A 20,028-nucleotide genomic window follows, 5' to 3' on the forward strand; every position below is an offset into this window, starting at 1 on the left:
GACCATAGTGCTGAAGCGACGCCTATACGACTCACAACTCTTCTATTTGAACTAACTTAAGAAAAATGTTACCATGAGAATCAAAAGAGAACATCTGTGCTAGTAGTTTAGTTGTAATTTTGAACTGACATCTAATAGGAGTCATTGCCTCCTCATCAGTATGTTGATAAATGAGAACAAAAAAATGAGTAAGTTTATACATTGAAGGGCTAACATTCTAGAAATCAGAAAAACATGGAAACCACAACAGTCGAGCATCCAAAAGAAAGGCAGTTTAAATATGATGTGTTCCTTTTTAGTTAAATCCAGGCCTTTTTCAGATGAAATGCATTCTCTTTGTGGTTGCACAAGGCTGGAGAGTTTCCCTGAAATAGAGGACAAGATGGAATCCCTACTTTTATTGGACATACAAAAAACGTGGCATAAGAGAATTACCTTCATCAATTGCTTATCTTACTAGGCTTAAAAACTTGGATGCAGATGATTGTGAGAACCTTACAATATATATATATATATATATATATATATATATATATATATATATATATATATATATATATATATATATATGTGTGGGCCCCCCAAAACTGAGCACAATTGATTTGGATATTTTAGATGACAAGTGTATCACATTCTTCTTGAAAGAGTTTAAACTAGGGTTTTAGAGACTGACTGCATAAGCTCAACTCAATTAACTATGAGTGAGTTTTGTACTTTATTATATAGGCTTTACAAGATTACAATGAATCTGTTATAGAGATTACAATGGAATTCAAATTACAGAAATACATATCAGAAAGCCAAGATACACGGTGATGATAGAGTCATGTGGAAGGAGAACTGTGATTCTTCTCAATCTGTTGAAGACGTGCGTTATCCAAACTCTGTTGTGGAGTAGTTGAACGGGAACCATATAATGCGGACTGTGTTTGCTGAGTTGACAAGGATTGCTGACGTGGAGAGCATGTAGAATCGTTAGGTTTATCACTTTCTTCCCAATCTACACTATCTTGATCTTGACGGTTGCAGTTTATTAGAAAGCTGTGATTTCCTTGTGCCTCTAGATTGTTGGTCCACATTAACAAGATGATCTGTCAAGAAACAATTTTGTTAGTCTTCCGGATTGCATTAGTAAATTTGTCAACTTGAAGCAACTTAGATTGATTAGTTGCAAGAGGCTTCGGGAAATTCCACAAGTGCTTCCACCAAAACTAATTCACTTAGATCTACATGATTGCACATCATTGGAGAAAATTCAAAACTGCCCCCGATGCTCGAGTGTCTGGACTTGACTAATTACTTTAGACTAAGTGGCAATGAGGTGAAAAAGATGGAAAACAATTTGTTGAATCAGGTTCCTAACTCTCTTCTTAATTTCTCTTGAAATTAATTTGTTGATACTTGAGGCATCAGATCACAGACTGTTAGTAATTAGTTATCTAAACATTATTTAATTTTGTAGGAATCTCTTTGGCGCTCTGGAAATTATTCTTCCAGGCTTCCGAAGTGATTCAGCTATACCTCTAAACATCCGACAACATTTGAACTTCCATCAGAAAATGAAAGTGAAGAAGCTGTTAGAGGCAGTGAATTTTGTTTTGAAATTCCTCTAAACTTACAAGATGAGACCTCCGGATTGGCTCTATGTATTGCTGTTGAAGCACCGACTCCTTATGATCCATATGTTCTCATCAACGGGGAAAAAGACTTTTATCCTAATTTGAAGTACAACATTGAGGCAACTCATGTGTGGTTCAAGCAGTGGCGGATCCAGGAAATAATGTTTGGGGGGTCAACAAGGATAGCGCGCGCAGCGCGAAATTTTTTTTTAACAAAAACGGCATGCATATCGTCATTTCATCGGGTCTTGGTAGGATAGCGTGATCAGCCTCTCGCCGATAGTTACCATACTAAAAGGTGCCTTCACTTTCCCTGACAACCAAAAATAAACATAAAATTGGGTTGGATGGTTCATAATAAACATAAAATTCTGATGTCAATATGGTGGTTCATAATAATATTTTTTAGAGATCATATTAATTTATGTTAAATATAAAGAGAAATAAAGTTGTTAAATATGTGGATGTGGAAAGGGCACACACATCATTACCATTAATTTATGTCAAATATGTGGATGTGGACACATGGGAACTTTGCAATCTGCACCAAGACTTAATGGTGACATCTTCAACTTGACACACGAACCGAACTGACAGTCTATGGCTTTTTACACAAAGCAAGCAATTTGATGCTAGCTGTACAAATTTGATTGGAGAGAAACTAAGAAAAAATAAATAAATAAGAAGAGTGTGTGGTCACGTGGTGTGAAAGGAAGAGAGAGAACGTCTTTGTCTTCGTCTTCCTCTTCCGCCAAAACGAACGAAAACTAGAAGAAACCCAGAAAAATGCAGCAGCTCCAAGAGGTCGCACCAGCAGCTTTAAGGGGTCGCACCAACAGCTCCAAGGGACCTCTAAGGTTATTTCCATGGCTTCCAAGGGGTCGTGCGACCCCATTGACCCCACTGTGGCTCCGCCTCTGGGTTCAAGTTAGTGGATTTAGACGAGCAGCAGAGAGATACATGTCAAGTTATATTTCAATTCCTGGAAGGCTCATACATTAAAAGTTGCAGGGTGCAGTCTATTGCTCAACCAAGACGAATTGCTTCCCTTGTCTTTAGGATCAACGAGTAGTCTTGAGAAGAGGCCTCGTCCAAGTGGACCCCCATATTATGAGTATGATCAGCTGCAGCAATGACCTTCCTTGTCTTCGGAGCTAGCGGATGATTATACATAGCGGAGTCATATTTATCTCAATGTTCATGTTGAGATTGAGGATCAGGGCCGGCCCTGAGGGTAGCCCGAGTAGATGCTCGTCTAGGGTCCCCAAATTTTATCTTTTTATTTTTTATATATAGGGAAATGTTATTGACATTTCAAAAATTTCATCCTACATTCTTTACAAGTGTATTTTTCTTTTCAAATATAGAAAGTTTGAAATGTAGAATGAGAATTTTGGAGTGTCAATCATAATTTTCTATATATATTTATATATTTAATTTTGGAATTTGAGTAAAACATCTAAATATGAAATTATAAATATTTTTTTGGAACTTGCCGTGCAGCGTTTTGGGTGGGGGGCCCCAAATTTAAAAAAAATGTATGTATATATATAAATATATTTTTAGAGTTTGAATTTAATAAAATATTTAAATATAAAATCACATAATTGTCTTCAAACTTGAGGTACAAAGTGTCTTGGGTGGGGTGAAACTTCAGCAACAATTCAACTTTTTTTTTTTGTTGAGAATTTAAGGCACAGCATACTGGTAGCAAGTCTGCGCCTGTGAATCGGTTCTTTCCCACTCCACTTATAGAGGTTAAGTACCCGATCAATGCTTCTCTTCTCTTCCGCTTCTTTTTCTATAATTTAATTTGTGACTTGTGAGTGTTGTGCTTGTACATATAATTAGGATTTTCAATTCTAGGGTTTATGATTTATTTATTTTAATGCATATTGTTTATGCTAAATTAGAGTATTCACTTGTCAAGTGTCTATATTGTAGTTATAAAGTGGATGTACTTAATAAAGTGATTAAATCCCTTCAAGAAGATAAATGGATTATGGGTGCACTTAACAAGGTTTGTTACTTTTGCTTCCTAACTAGTTTTGGTTCAAGATAATTCAAAGTTTCGATGTTGAATTTTGTTAACCATACCAGTTACAGTTGCCTTTGCAAAAAGAAGTTTCTCATAATTAAAGTTGATCAAATCGTATCTTCGATCAACTATGTCATAAGAAAGATTGAATGGGTTAGCTATTTTGTCAATTGAAAAAGAATTGGATGAAAAGTTAGATTATGTAAACTTAATTAATACATTTGGGTCTAAAAAAGCGAGACGTGTAATGTTGAAGTAATGTTTGCATATTTTTCTTCTTTAGATATGAATTATAATGATTTTTGATGTCGAAATGAATATTTTCATGTATTTAGCGAAATTTTTTCTTATACATATAAATGTACAATGAGTTGGGTGTCAAAGAACTTTAGGACCCTCACTCGAAGGCTGGCCTAGGGCCCCCAATTTCTCAGGGCCGGTTCTGTTGAGGATGAGCAGGAGGGTGGTTCGGTATGGGATCCCATACCGAAACCCTTGTCCCGATTCCCAAACCGAAATTTTCGGGAATCCCAATTTCAATACCGATCCCAAACCAAATTTTCGGGAATCCCAAAATAGTTTCGGGATTTCGGGACAAATCGGGAATCCCGAAATAGTTTTGAGCTTTTGGGCTTTTGGACAAAAAAAATGTACCCCATATTTTAATTTTCTCCAGTTACCTTCCTCGGCACCCAAAAACCCAGTTTTAAACCGGAAGTAAGAAACATATGGGAGATCAGTGTAAATTGCACGAAGCTGCACTCCCCAAGACCCACCATTGATAAATAGCTAGAGGAAAAATCTTAACTACAACCCAATTAGACACGAAGCTGCAATTTGGATTGTAAATTGCACGAATACCTTCAGCCCACCCATAGTTATCATTGAACAAAGCATTTACGCTAGAGCGATTAGCTAAATTGCAAAACTGAACTAAGGGAAATAACATCAATTATCTATTCTCCAATTAATAGATCATTGGATGATCCACAATTAAAACAATGTAGATTCAGAGGAAGAAAACAAAAAAGATTAAATATTATCTAAGAGGAACAAACACACATTATCTAAGAGGAACAATATATTATTAATGATTTACTATTATCTTAACGACACTTATTGTGTGTACTTATACCTTATATGCTATTTTACTTTTCCCCGAACAGAGCAGTTGTTCCTAACAGTAATAACTATAAAGACGAATGGTAACAATAACAACAATAGTATTTTCAAGAAAACAGAAGATGTGCATCCAACAATCCCGAATGGTAAAAGCAAACCATGACTCTTAAGTGTGCCTCTGTAACAATAGAAAATGAGATTTCGGAGGAAACATGGTAGCCTAAATAGTACCTCCTTACGCCTAGCCTCAATCAGAGCTGCTTCATTTTCTTTCTCAGGTTACGAAAACAGAGCTGCTAAACAATACATACCAAAAATTAAATCTTAAAACCATTTGAAAACTTCAAAGCAGAATCTACCAACAGAAATTAGATTTCAAAACACTAAATTAATTACCTAATTTGGGGTGAGAGTGAGACTCGGACTCGGTGTTGTGGTGAGAGAGATCGCGAGAGAAAGTCGCCCGAGAGAGAGATTGTGAGAGAGAGCGGTGGCTGTGTGGTGTGGTGGTGGGCCGGTGGTTGGCCGGAATTCGACATTGACAAATGAGGGCTCGGTGAGGGAGGAGGCGCATGGGCTTGGAGTTTGATGGATGGAATCAGGGAAATGGAACGGAACTGTGAAAGAAAGAAATGGGATCTGACCTAAAACAAATCAACGGCACGGATTAAATCTAAAACAATGAATGGTTCAAATAATTTTCTTATAATTAAAAAATAATATATATATATATTTTTTTTTTCGGTTCGGTATGGGAATACCAAAAAAATGAAATGCAAAACCGAATCCCATACCGAAATTTTCGGTTTGGTTTGGAATTTTTGGGATTTTTTTCCAGCCCTAAGCAGGAGCAACCGTCCACTTCAAAATCTCAGAGTGTTGGTGCAATCCCATTGTGTGAATAGTGGATTAATTTTATAAATGTGGGGGATAAGGCTGGAGCTCCATCATGTTTATCTGTTTTTGAACTTAGAGTGACTGTGATTTTGTGGTTTCTCTTTCAATCTCATGGGGAGACATGTGCTTGCATAGTTATTACTTAAAATGAACTTTAACGAAAAGTTTCCAGTACTGTTTATTTTAACGAAAAATCATATTTTAACATTAAAAAGTTCATCCTGGTACTATTCATTTTACTCTTTATTTTGCTTTTATCATTAAAACTCAAAATTTTCAAACCATTTTCATTAATTTTCTTTTATTTAAAAGGTTAAAATATATAATAATACCTGATAAAATTAGAAAATTGTTGATGTGACACTTGAAGTATATGTAAGTTTCCCACATAACAAACTTATACCCATGACTTCTTTTCTTGTTCTGTTTTTCCATTTCTTATTTTGTAGAATGCCCAAGCTGGTTCCCAAAAACCTATTTCAGTATTTTAATTGTATTGTAGAAAACTGACGTAGGTTCGAACCCTATTTGGGGAGTTTGGTTTCATTCCAAGTTCTGATTTAAGAGAACTCGGGACGGAGGGGATCACTTTGATTGTTAAGAGTAGAAAACCCATTCTTTTATGATACTTAAATTACCAATTACTGCTCTAAATTGTCTTAACAAAAACAAAATTGATTGAAGAAGATATAATTAGGTACAAGATTGAAATTACACATCAACTGCTTGAATTATCAAGCCCCAAATCCTGCTGTATATTTGACACCAGTAGGGGGTAACCACAGGTTGCCTTCAATAAATTGGGCCACAGAATAGTTCTTTACCTGAGTAGACTCATTAAAGACTCGGTAGCCAGGCCACTTGACCCGGCTTCCGAGGCCCGCTCCAGGCCCATAATTCATGTACTCACCATAAGACAACGTGCTCAAAGCAAAATCCGCGTTCCATTCAAGCCACCCCTCAGGCCTTATGGCATTGCTCAAGAAAGAATGCATTATTACAGTTCTTGAATAAAGCTTCCAAGGCCTACCAAGGTAAGTAAAAGTGGAGTTGACCAAGGGTAACAAGTCTGCATCTGCAGTTATGTTGCAGAACTGGATTGAGAATCCGGTCGGCTCATTCGGGTCTTTCCGGCCTTGGGATGTGACGCTGTTCTTCTGATTCGGTAGGCCTTTTTTGGCTAAGATCCGGCAGTTTTGGAACACAACAGTTGCATCACCAAAAATGAAGTCAACTGTACCACTTATTTTGCAATATTTATATATTTCTTCTTTCATAATATTTTGCATGTTATTAATGAATATGTTAGCAATATTATCGATCCCATTAATATTATCACCCCACTTGCACGTTGGCTTAATAAATATTATCTCATAAGTTTCTTTCTGATGTAGTTTACTAATTAAGTTTAACGACCAATGTGATCAATGCCTTTGTATCATCGTTTTCAGTTCAGTTCCATACATATAATTGTCAGTCATAAACTTGACTTGTGTTAAATCCTACGTCTTAAATTCTTTTTTTTTTTTTAGCTAACAGGAAAATAAGAGGCCTAGAATAAGATCTTGGTCGTTGTTTATCTCATTTCTTATGAAAAGTAGAGTTGACATATAAGGATTCTGCTTTTCTATTATGTGTCATTGAGTGATACAAGTTGTGGACGACCTGAATTAAACCAACCTCTTAAATTAAACCAAACCCGATATATAGGTTAACTACTTAAATTTTAACTATTAAGAATTGTATGTATTAGTATATATGTGAAATCTCATCATCGGAATTTCACCATTTATTACGTATTTAGTAATTTAAATTCGTATTTTGCGATTACATTATCTTTATTAGTTAATTTTAATTCCACTAATTATAAGTTTAGTAATTGATTAGTTATCGAGTTGGAAGTTTCATAATCAATCTTTATTTTTCGTGGACATTTCGAAGTTACAACTAGTGTTTTTAAATAGATCTTGAACCCACAAACGTATAAGCGAAAACCGTTTGCGAGTCTGAATTATAACGGTATAGTTACGAACGTTTGAAGTGATGAAAATATAGATTGTGGGAATTATTCTAATTTCCACTTATGAGTAAAAGGCCCAAACTTTTTTTTTTGGATTAATGAACCGGCTACTATAAGTGGAATTGGGCATTTTAGGTGGTGGAAAAAGATTAGTCAGCAGCCTTAAAAGGGGACACATCAGATTTTTTTAAAGGAGGAGAAAGGACCCTAGGAAGGAAGGACCTAAGAGGAAAAAGAGGATTTTCCCCCTCCATTTCCGTCGACCCATTTTCACGCACCCACCGGAGTGGTTTCCGACCATTTCCACCATTTTTTTCAAGAGAAATTCAACCATCCATCACTTGCAACCTCTTCCACCATCTCCCATCTTTCATCTCCACCCAAATTTGAGGGTTTTTAGGTCCAAAATAGTGTAAAACAGTGCGGGTGACCCAAGGAGTTTTGACGGCGATTCCGCCATTCTAGCTAGTCTCACCACCAAACACCACCCTTAATCAACTCTCCTTGGACCCAGAACAAGACCCAATCAGTTGTAGGAGTGTTAGAACACCAAGGAAGCCGAATTGAAGAACACCCACCTTAGGGTTTCGTTGGGTGTGAGCCAATTGGAAGGCCTTCCTGGCCAAATTGGACTCGACCACAGGTATAAAGTTTACTCTACTTGTTAAAATCTTCATTCTTGTAAAATTTGAGAATTTTTGGAAAAAGTCGAATTTTCCGATATGTGACATTCGATTTATGAAAATGTTGTTGATTGTATATTTTATCGATAAGGTGTGCCACTTGATTATTCTAATAATTGACAATCTTATCATCGAATTGAGACAAGATTTTAATATGCTATTGTAGATATTGTTTAAGGACCTTAGGGACTTATAAGTGAGAATCTAGTGATTGGATTTTATGAAGCAAATGACGTAAGATCATGCACTCTATATTAGAATGACGGTTCGATTCCTCATTAAATGTTGTTGTGGGAAACATATGAGAATTTTTAAGTATGTGAATTATCGAAGGAAATCTAAATGTGGACTTGTGCTTTGTTAGGCGGTGATAGAACGTGATGCCTTAACTATCGTGCTAGGGTACATTAGCACGGACTCCAGATGAGTGACTTTAATATATGTGATATTGGTAATTACCAGTTGTCATAATTACGATCATGTGTCGATATGAATTGGTTTTATGAATATGTTCTATTGAATTGTTATTCCAATACTTCGACATCAATGTTGAGATTAATGTGAGGACTAGTAATGACTGTTAACCATTATGTTGGGGATTTGTTGCTTTGAGATTGTTTCATCTTTCGCTTTGATGATTGGTTATAAATTTAGTAATTGTGCCTAATCTCCCTTTGTTGAGTTTTTGTAAATTAAGTAGTATGTGCTTGTCTCATTTCTTTTACCGCCGTACATTCTGATTGTTGGTCTTCTGCGATTCCGTTGAGTGATGGTCCGGAATCATATCCACTCGGATTTCGTAGAGAGATGGTCCGGAATCCCTTCTATTCCGCGATTCCGTTAAGTGATGTTCCGGAATCGTATCTAAATTGGGTTTCATTTAGTTGTTGTTACATATTGTATTTAGCGATTCCGTTGAGTGAGGGTCCGGAATCGTATCCACTTGGATTCCGTTGAGAGATGGTCCGGAATCCCTCCTATTTCACGATTTCGTTGAATGGTGGTCCGGGATCGTACTCACCTTGGGATTTATTGAATTTGAATTGTGATGACTTCAAAGGTGTAGGCTTCGGCCAAACTGTATCGCTCTAATTCTACTTTTCATTGTGTTGCATGAGAAGATGGTTGTGAGATGTTATGATTGGTTTCAGACGAACCGTTGGATGTCTGGGTGACTCCTTCGGGGTTTACAAAAGTTGGTATTGATTTCTTATGAATGATTTATATTCAAGATGTGTAAATTGTGTTTGATGGTTGGCATTAGCATTATTATCACATACTTGATATTATTGTCACTCTCTTAAGCTTCGCAACTTATCCAGGTTGTTGTTTGCCTGGTGTACCATTCCAATGGTGTAGGCACCGATCGTACAGGTGATAGGTTTGATTAGATTCCAAGAAGTTTGTAGGTGGGGGTAGCAGTGCAGTGATCAGAGACTTGGAGCGTTAGGTTACCCTTGTTTCACTTTTGTACTTTATCTTTTGGGACTTTCTTTTGAGCACCTCATACTTGTTCTTAGTAAAGCAAAGATTATGCTTCTTTTTGGGATGTACATATTTGTAAATATTTAGTGGAGAACTTAGCCACCTTCACATTATTTTGGGTTATCAGTTAAAGTATTTCATTCCGTAACTTATGCTGTATTCAACGAACATTATTTTCCTTGTCACGTGTCGATTTTCGACGTATGTTGAGATCGGGATGTGACAATATATGCACATACTAGTTTTATCATGTCTCTATAATTGAATTTGGGACCAAAAAGATGGTGAAGGGCTATTCATACGGTCTGGCAAAGAGATTTCATGCACAATGTAGGCAACCATGTTCCTTACAACTTTCATGTGCAATAAACTGTTGGATTCATCTTTTCAACATAATCTATAGCTCCTTCTTTTTCTTAAAATAGGCTAATAAATTTATGGAAGAGGAACAATGGTGGTAGGGTGGGGACCACAGCACAGCTGAGTTGCTAAATTAATCGACATTGGGATCATTTGAATGTTTTTAGAGTAAATCTTTGCTTTCTCTTTTGTTTGACCGTCCTTGGGGTGGAATTGTAATGCCTTTCAAGTAGGGGTGGGCAAACGGGTACAGGAACCGCGGGTCGGGGCGAGTAATGGCAGTTTGGGACGGGTACGGACCGGTTCTTAATTTCGTAAAAACAGATCGGGCCGGGTAATTGAAGTATTCGATTCGGGCCGGTTCCAAAAGTGTAGGAACCGTGGGTACCCGGACCGACCCGTGTGTGTTACAATGGATGGACGAGATTTAAGATACATCTCTCCATCCAATCTCAACTGTCAATTTCAACCTAGCTAATTCCACGTCTCGAGTTCAAGAAGCACCCTCCTTTCAGACTTCAGTCTCTCAGATTCTCAGACTCTCCCTCGACTCCCTCTCCCTATCCCTTCCTTCCCTCGACTTCAATTCTCATACTCTCTCAGTCTCACTCACAAACTTACTCCCACAGTGCTCACCGCCGTCGGGACCAACACAACAGCACCATCAACTCCGCCGTCGCGACCACTATTACTCACCCTATCACCACCGTCGAGCTCCAACTCTCAGACTCTCACAGCGCTGTCGCAACCAACACAACGGCACCACCTCTGCCGTCGCGACCACCATCATCACCCCATCACCACCGCCGTCACGACCACCTGCTACTACTAAATTTTAGGTAATTTTGAATTAGGTTTTATTATTAATGTGAATTTCTGGTGTAGGGATTTTAGGGATTTTAGGGATTTGCCGAAGCAAGAAGAGGTTGCTGTGGAACAGGAATCGTAGAGAGAGACAACATCACTGCTGTGCAATCCAAACTCAGTCGGAACTTGTTCCAACGCGACTCAATACGTGTTTTGGGATAACGTCCATCAATCTCAAGCCACTAACTAACCATTGGATAAGAGGATTATACGGATCTTTCTGTATCTCAAAAAATGTTTAAAGACTGCTACTACTTGCTTTTAAATACTGCTATGTTCCGATTGATTTAGCTAAACAATTTTAACGGAAGAGATTTTATACAAAACCAATTAGATTTAGCTAAACATTTAGCAAATCTTTTGCAGTGTTTTGCAAATTTACCAAAAGACAGCACCAAAATGCTTTGGTTAGGCGAAGCTACTTATGGGTATTTAGTTTGGTTTTGGCAGTGTTCATCATACGGTTTTTTATTTACCCTTCTTTTGTTCTTTTATGTATGAAGATGATCTGTTTATAATTATAACACAAGGATCGTACTTAAGAAGTTAAATTATGTTTTCCTTTTTGTCTTAACTGATTTTGTTTTCCCTTTTTTTCCTTGTAGGTACTCCATGGACTGAAGAGGAACATACCAACTACATAGCTTGGTAAAGGTGAGTGGCTGACGATATAGGTGCCAGCATTGGTCTTCTTTAAATTAAAAATAAGTGATTTAGTTTTGACATACATTCACCATGGGGAAAAACACAAGAAATGTTATCTCTTTTTTCCTTTTTTCTTCCATGAAATAGATTGGTATCTGGCTGTCGTGTCTGTAGACTCTGTATTGCTGTTTTCAGATTGCATTTCTAAGTCTTTAGCTATTTGCATTTTCTAAGGCTCTTGGTGGTTTTAACAAAGTTGCCAAGTTATATTTGTTATTCATGGTTTTGGTTAATTCCATATGTCACTGATCCTCTCGTATATTGTCTTTAAAATTTGTATATGTCATAGTGTGGGAAGTTGAGAGTTCCAGTCACCTTGTTAGATCCCTGTTAGTACAAAAAATAAACCTTTGAAGTAAACAACTATCTATTCAACTTCACTAATCTAAATAGTTCTCTCATTGTAACACTTTATTGGATGTGCTCCTAGATTCCGTCATCAGCATTCATCTGTTTTTGGATTTACAGGATGCACTAGCTTACCCAAGTCATTGCACTTCATGTTATGTTAATGATGTGTTATTCACAAATTTGAATCCTTATGAAAACCTGTCAGATAATTTGACATTTTTTCACTGTTTCTAATAAAATCTGTTTATGTTATGCAGGACACTCTGTGTGCAGTTTTTTCAAACTGCAATTTATGCAATATGTGCAATCTGTGCAGCAAACATTTTTAAACAGCAAAAAAAAAAAAGATCCGTGTACTCGGACCGAACCAACCCGTTTCAACCGGGCCGGGTAAGGTCCGGTTCCTATTTTCAGAATTGTAATGCCCGGCCCGGCCCATCCTATCTCCTTTAATTTAGGGTCCGGTCCAATCCCTTCAAAAATTGGCCCGCCCGGCCCGTGCCCAGCCCTACTCTCAAGTTAAGAAGTCATCAAGCTGAAATTTCTGTGCATTCTACTATTCCTTTCCTCTCTCATCTCTTTTTTTTTTAGGTAACAAGAAAATATAAGGTCTTGGTTGTTGTTTATCTTATTTCTTATGAGAAATAGAGGGGATCTATAAAGAATTCTATTTTCCTACTACGTATTATTGAATAATACGAGTTGTGGAAGGCCTAAATTAAACCAATCTCTTGCATAATATTAACGGGTTATAATAAAAAATGAAAAAGAGTCTGTGTCATTAGGAAAACTTGATATAAGTCCAATTTTTTTAGCCAATAGTAGAAATAGTCCAATTTATTAAAATAAGTCCAATTCCTTAAATTTAACTATTTTATTATCAATAATTATCTTTTGAGAAAATTAGAATTAGAAGCCTCATTTTAGACTTTTGTAGACTAAACATTTATGCTTTTTGAGTTTTTGATTAAGCTTTTGAAACATTTGATTAAGATACTTAGACTTGAACTACTTCATATTAATTGAAATTAATTTACATTTAAATATCTGCTATATATTTTAAATAATTTCAACTATATTTAAGTCTAAAAATTTAAACTTTTCAAATCTAAATGTACATCCACGCCAAATGGAAACATACCAATATTAAATGAAAATGTACCAACATCAAACAAAAACATAACAACCCTGAATTAAAATGTACCCAATTATAAACTATCTTAAAATGAATATTCATCTTTTTGGAATGTTTAAAAATATGTATGATTTATACACAATGCTCTAGATAGTCTTGTTTTTTTGTAGATAAGTTCCTGGAACAACTTTAAGTTGATTAGAGATAAATCCTTATTATTGTAGATAATGCTAAATAATAATGATAAATCATATAATTTTGAATTAACAAAAAGGTTATTATATGTTGATTAATGACTCTTTCTAGAAAAATAAAATTAATTAAAGTAATTTAAACTTTTACATTGTTAACGACTATTTCTATAAAAAAAATTAATTAAAGTAATTCCTCATTATTAGGACAAAAAGTAATAAAATTTATGTTTTGAGAACAAACATACCAAAAATTCAAATGTACCAAAAACTAAATGTACCAAAAATTTAAATGTACCAAGAAGCCAAATGGATCAAAAATTCAAATGTACCAAGTAACTAAATGTACCATTATAATCAAACGTACCGATATAATCAAACGTACCTAACAACGAGTTTTGTTACATTCTATTTAATTTACTAAAATAAATATTTTAATAAAAAATAATAAAAAAATCTTAAATCATCATAATAAGAGATGCATAAAAATAGGAGGAAAAAAGGGAATGCTAACGTGAATAGACTTCTAATGAAATAAAATTAAAGTATCAAAATTGTAAGGAAAATGTTTAATCAAATTTGCAAAAGGAATAGATGTTTAGTCTATGACATTTAAAAACGAGGTGTCTAATTCAAAACGTCCCTTATCTTTTCAATGATAAGATTTATTATAAAAATCAAATTTATTCCTAATTATCTCTTTGATTATTTATTTTATTTATTTATTGCTCTTTCTTGTTCTTCCTCCTGCTTTAAACTCCATTTATAGATTTTATTTTTAATTTTTATAATCAACCTATATCATAGGTTAATTATATTTATCTACCTATATGACATATTCTTTTTTATAATCAACTAAGATTAATGTGTCTTGCTTGTAGGTATATTATGTTTTTTCTACCTTTTAGTTAGGTTTCATATCTTGCTTTATATGTATGATATACATTCATATATTTGTTACTAGAGTTAGGGTATAATGTTTTGCAGATGATTTATGTCAGTGTATTAGTTTTTTTGTTATAAGATATTAATTATATTTTTTGGAGTTGGAAAATGCATAATATTAGAATATTTTAATTGATTTTTAATATTTTTAGAAAATATAAAATGAGCATAAAAAATTAAATATATGTAATTAAGTAACTAAACTCACTCCTAAAAATCATCTATATTTTTTAATCTGGATCTAAAAGCAAAACAATACGCACTATGGAAGCCAAACCCGATATATAGGTTAACTATAGGGCTAGTCATACGGCCCGGCAAAGAGATTACATCGGAGATAACGAAGGATCGTACAACATTTGGCCTTTGGAAGTGTCGGAATTATTAATTCATTCTTGGTGAAGAAAGGCCACAGGTGATTACAATATCAATGAATAATAGAATACCGACAAACCATAGTGAGTAGATTGCTGATCAAACATAAAAAATATAAAATAAAATAAAAAAGTTCTTTTTTTTGTTTTTGTCAAAAAAAAAAGATAAAAAAAAGGTTCAACGTATATAACAAAACAAATGGTATAAGACACATAGTTCATTAAATTTAAAGACCGCCACTAGTTAGTGGAGAGAAACTTATCTACACTGAAGATACTTCTCATGGTATATCTATTTTATTAGTAACGATTTTATATATTTCAGTCGGCCGTGATTATTTTAAAATACCATTAGGGTGGATTGTTACATCGAAGGTGGTAAGTAATAGTTTCAACGAAACTTCCTCTCCAATAAAATAATCGCATTGATATTGTCACATTAATAGGTAGGAAAATGCTTTCGTATGTAGGATGAAAAGCGTGAAGCCTGATATAAACAAGAGAGAGTCCTTGACGAACCCAGTCTCTTCAGTTTATTTCTGGTTTGAATTCTCCTATGACCAATCAACTTGTCTCTTCTTCTTCCTTGCCTCCTTCATGGACATATGATGTGTTTTTGAGTTTTAGAGGTGAGGATACACGCTTTACTTTTACAGATCATTTATACCAGGCCCTAGACCGTAGTGGAATCAACACCTTCATAGATCGCCATCTTACAAGAGGAGAAGAAATATCACCAACTCTTCTCGAAGCAATTGAAAAGTCGAGAATTTCGATCATTGTATTCTCTGAAAACTACGCATCCTCAAGATGGTGCTTGGATGAGCTTGTACATATCCTTGAATGTAGAAAATCAAGGCAGCAAATAGTTTGGCCAGTTTTTTACAAGGTGAATCCGTCTCATGTACGAAATCAAACGAGTAGTTTCGGTGACAGATTTACAGGACTTGAGCGCAAATACAAGGACAAGGAGAAGATCCTCTTATGGAGTAGAGCTCTTCGAGAAGCAGCAAATTTGTCTGGACGTACTGTCAAAGAGGGAGAGTACGTACATTTCTTCTTTCCTTATAGTTTGTTTAATTATATGATTCTGTATTTCAGGTTTCACTTTCTACTACAATAATACCTATTTAGTTGCAAGTTTCATTTTTAGTTTTTAAAATCCCTACCAAGCGGCACATGCTTGACTGCAGCTATTGTGTAAGAGGAGTGCTAGGAACCAAACCATCGCTACCACTCATTCTATCAATTTCCGCCTTTGTTGAATGGTAAGTCTATAATTGTATATGAAGAAGATAACTATTACTTTATGCTAAACCTACATGACCATCTTCTTCATATATAAATATAGACTTGTCATTCACCAAAGCTAGCAAACGAGGGAGTGAGTGTAATCCTCTCTATCTTTTTTTTTTCAAAGAAATATAGCAAAAAAGTGGATTGACTAAATATGTCAATATTTTATTTACATGGGTAGGTACGAAGCTACATTTATCAATAAGATTGTTAAGGAGATCTTAGTCGACGTACTACAACACACATATTTGAATGTGGCCAAATACCCAGTTGGAATACGGTCTTGTGCAAAGGAGGTGGAGAAGATTTTAGGTGTTGGTGCAAATGGTCGTTGTGTGGTTGGGATTTGGGGGACATCTGGAATTGGCAAGACAACAATTGCAAAAGCTGTTTATAATGCAATTGCTCTTAAGTTTCAAGGTAGTTGTTTCCTGGCAGATGTTAGAGAAACATCAATACAACATGGAGGATTACTCCAACTACAAAAGACTCTTCTATCTAAAATTCTATGCGATACAGAGTTGAAAGTTGTTGACGTTCATGAAGGAATCAGCCTTATGAAGAAACTGTTGAGGAAAAAGAAGATTCTCTTAATTCTTGATGATGTGGATGAATTGAAGCAGTTAAACAACTGGGTTGAAGTCGATTGGTTTGGTGAGGGTAGCAGAGTGATCATAACCACAAAAGATAGAGGATTGCTGGAATCTTATGGAGTCAAGTTGATATACAAGGTCCAAAAGTTAGAAGACGACAAGGGTCTTGAGCTTCTAAGTTTGAATGCCTTCGGAAGAAAAGAACCTCCAGTTGATTATTTGAGCCTCGCACGACATGCAATAGCCTATGCTCAAGGCCTTCCATTAGCTCTTAATCTTATAGGTTCTCATTTGCGTAATAAAAGTATAGATCGTTGGCAAGCTATATTGGATAGTTACGATTCTTACGAAGGAGAACCTTATAGAGGTATTCAAAGAATACTTCGAAAAAGTTATGATGCCTGGGATTATGTAGTGCAACAAGTTTTCCTAGACATTGCATGTTTCTTCAAGGGTGAAGATAAAGACTATGTGTTAGAAATATTAAGAAGTTCGAAGCTCAACGTACCTCAAGATTGTATGGAAGTACTTGTTGAAAATGCCATTATAACTATTGATAAAGATAATAGGATTTTGATGCATGACTTGCTAGAAAAAATGGGTAAGCATATAGTTTATGAAGAATCTCCCACTGAACCAGGAAAACGTAGTAGGTTGTGGTTTCATGAAGATGTGTACAATGTTCTAACTGAAAATCGAGTAAGTAGAATATATGTTCTTACATTTGTTTTGTCATGATCTGGTTTGAAGTGAAAGCTTTTTAAATTACATGTTTTGTTAACAATATGTCATTTTTTTCATCTTAGGGAACAAAGAAAATTAGAGGCATTGTGGTGAAGCTGCCTGAACCAGATGTGATACCCTTGAATGCAGAAAGCTTCTTGCAGATGGTAAATCTTGAAATTTTTATAAATCGTAATGCACGCTTTTCTGGACACGTTGATTATTTGTCCAACGATTTGAGGTGGATTGAATTGGACGGACGTGATTTTCAATATTTGGGATTCAATATTCCTCAAAAGCATACGGTTGTGTTCAATCTGCCGTCCAATTATAATCCAAAACATCTTGTCACGTTTGATATTCCAAACAGTGGCATCAGACAATTGAAAGGGTTTAAGGTATGTATATTTATTTTAAAGTAATTTGGACAATTGCTAATTTAAATAATATTTTATTTTCGGAAAAGAGAGAATTTTCAAAATTTTCATTATAAATGTATTCAAAACATGTGACTTTTTGTTTTTTTGTTTTTTTTTTTTACAGAATTTGGCAAAGCTTACATCAATCAATTTAAGTTATTGCGAATTCCTAGAAAAAATCCCCGACTTCTTCGGATGCCCAAACATAAAGGACTTGAATCTAAGTTTTTGTAGAAGTTTGGTTGAGGTTGATGATTCTGTTGGATTCCTCGATAAACTTGAAAATTTGAATCTTCGTGGGTGCTATAAGCTTACGAGGTTTGCAACAAGACTTGAATTGAGATCCCTTCAAAAGTTTTCTCTTTGTGGCTGCACAAGGCTTGAGAATTTCCCAGAAATAGAGAAGGACAAGATGGTATCCCTATCGTCTTTGGACATAGGAGGAAGTGGCATAAGAGAATTGCCTTCCCCAATTGCATATCTTACTGGGCTTCGAAGATTGACAGCGCGTGGTTGTGAGAACCTTACAAATATATCAGTACATCATATTGTTGGGTTGCAGCATCTCCAAGATGTTGATTTCGGTGAACGCCCAAAACTCGTGATCGAATCTCAGCTGCTTTCAACTAACTTAAATGACAACGGTATCATATTAGCCCTTCCAGAGCTAGAGTATCTTTGTCTTGATGGATGCAATTTATCAGAAAGTGATTTTCTTGTGCCTCTTGATTGCTGGTCTACATTAAGCAATCTTGATCTGTCAAGAAACAATTTTGTTAGTCTTCCAGATTGCATTAGCAAATTTCTCAACTTGCATACACTTAGATTGAGCGGGTGCAAGAGGCTTCGGGAAATTCCACAAGTCCTTCCGCCAGATCTAATTTACTTATATCTGGATGATTGCACATCATTGGAGAAAATTTCAAAACTACCCTGGATGCTTGAGTGTCTTGACTTGACTAATTGCTTTAGTCTAAGTGACGATGAGATGGAAAAGTTGGAAAACAATTTGTTGAATCAGGTTCCTCCCTCCTCTTAATTTCTCTTGAAATTTAGAATTATATTTTGTTGATTCTTGAGAGAGATTAGATCACAATGGTTGCTAATTAGTTATCTACATATTATTCACTATTCCAGGATTCCCTTCGGCGCTTTCGACTCCAAGTTTTTTATCCAGGCAATGAAGTTCCAAAGTGGTTCAGCTATACTTTTAAACATCCAAAATTAGTAGGAGGCAGTGAATTTAGTTTTGAAATTCCTCTAAATTTACAAGTGGGGGAGAAGTTATTAGGATTTGCTCTATCTTTTGTTCTTGAAAAATCGACTTATGGTCCTAGGTTTAACTATATTCTCATCAACGGAATAGAAAAGGTTGAACCTCCTATAACGGATGCGAATTTAGACGAGCAGCAGCGGTGGCGGTTGGAAGATATTTGTCAAGATGCATTCAGAATAGAAAGTGTTGATCGTAATATAATGAGTGCGGAACCCATAGAGGCAACTCATGTGTGGCTTGGGTTAGTGAATTTGGTCGAGCAGAAGCGGCAGTGGCTGGGAGATACTTGTCAAGTTATATTCTATTTCAGTGAAAGCGTATGCATTAAAAGCTGCGGGGTGCACCTCCTAGCCTCACATATCGTGGATGATGAATGTGATGATCTGTTAAAATGGTTTTCCTCAGATATCGTTGATGATGAATACGATGAGTAACAACAGCGGCTTTCCTTATCTTCGGAGCCAGCGGATTATCATTCAAAACACAGGCAGATTGATCTCAATGTTCCTATTGGTATTGAGGAGGAGGAGGAGGAGGAGGATGAGCAAGAGCAACCGTCCAGTTCAGATGATCCACAATTTCTGATTTATTAGGAGTTCGGGTACGCATTCGTTTGTTCATTTCCATTTTCCTAATCTTTTAAATAAGGCGCCGTCGGATTACAATTTCAGTTTACAGTTTCCATTTATTTGAAAACTGAAAACCGATAACTCATTTGGCAATTACTCCTTGTTCTACCGTCTTGCATTTGTCCTTCTGTTTTCTTGATATGTAGACGTTTTTCTTCTTCATAACTTCTTGTCCTACTGTCAAACGTATGCATTTTCGCACATATAGTAAATCAATGCAGTAAATTGTCTAATTTGAACCTTCTGCATATATATTCTGGCTAGTTGTTGCTTTTACACTGATCCGGGTTATAAAAAGCA

General features: G+C 35.6%; 3 protein-coding genes across 3 annotated transcripts; 2 read left to right on the forward strand and 1 right to left on the reverse strand.

The window, feature by feature from the left end:
• Window positions 1–6,330: 6,330 nt before the first annotated feature.
• Window positions 6,331–6,965, reverse strand: LOC103404004 (pectinesterase/pectinesterase inhibitor PPE8B-like). Its single transcript, XM_008342864.4, has one exon. The coding sequence runs from the start codon at window positions 6,963–6,965 to the stop codon at window positions 6,411–6,413; it is 555 nt and encodes a 184-aa protein (XP_008341086.1). The 3' UTR covers window positions 6,331–6,410.
• A 9,296-nt stretch (window positions 6,966–16,261) lies between these two features.
• On the forward strand, window positions 16,262–17,826 carry LOC139190861 (TMV resistance protein N-like). The gene is made up of 2 exons (XM_070811349.1): window positions 16,262–17,380; window positions 17,488–17,826. The coding sequence occupies exons 1-2, from the start codon at window positions 16,262–16,264 to the stop codon at window positions 17,824–17,826; spliced, it is 1,458 nt and encodes a 485-aa protein (XP_070667450.1).
• Window positions 17,827–17,954: 128 nt separating this feature from the next.
• On the forward strand, window positions 17,955–19,826 carry LOC108170090 (TMV resistance protein N-like). Its single transcript, XM_070807560.1, has 2 exons — window positions 17,955–18,844; window positions 18,961–19,826. Exons 1-2 carry the CDS (start codon window positions 18,236–18,238, stop codon window positions 19,531–19,533), a joined length of 1,182 nt encoding a protein of 393 aa, XP_070663661.1. The 5' UTR covers window positions 17,955–18,235; the 3' UTR covers window positions 19,534–19,826.
• Window positions 19,827–20,028: the final 202 nt, after the last annotated feature.

The sequence above is a fragment of the Malus domestica genome, chromosome 02 (genome assembly GCF_042453785.1).
Source record: "Malus domestica chromosome 02, GDT2T_hap1".
In the NCBI taxonomy this organism is placed as follows: Eukaryota; Viridiplantae; Streptophyta; class Magnoliopsida; order Rosales; family Rosaceae; genus Malus; species Malus domestica.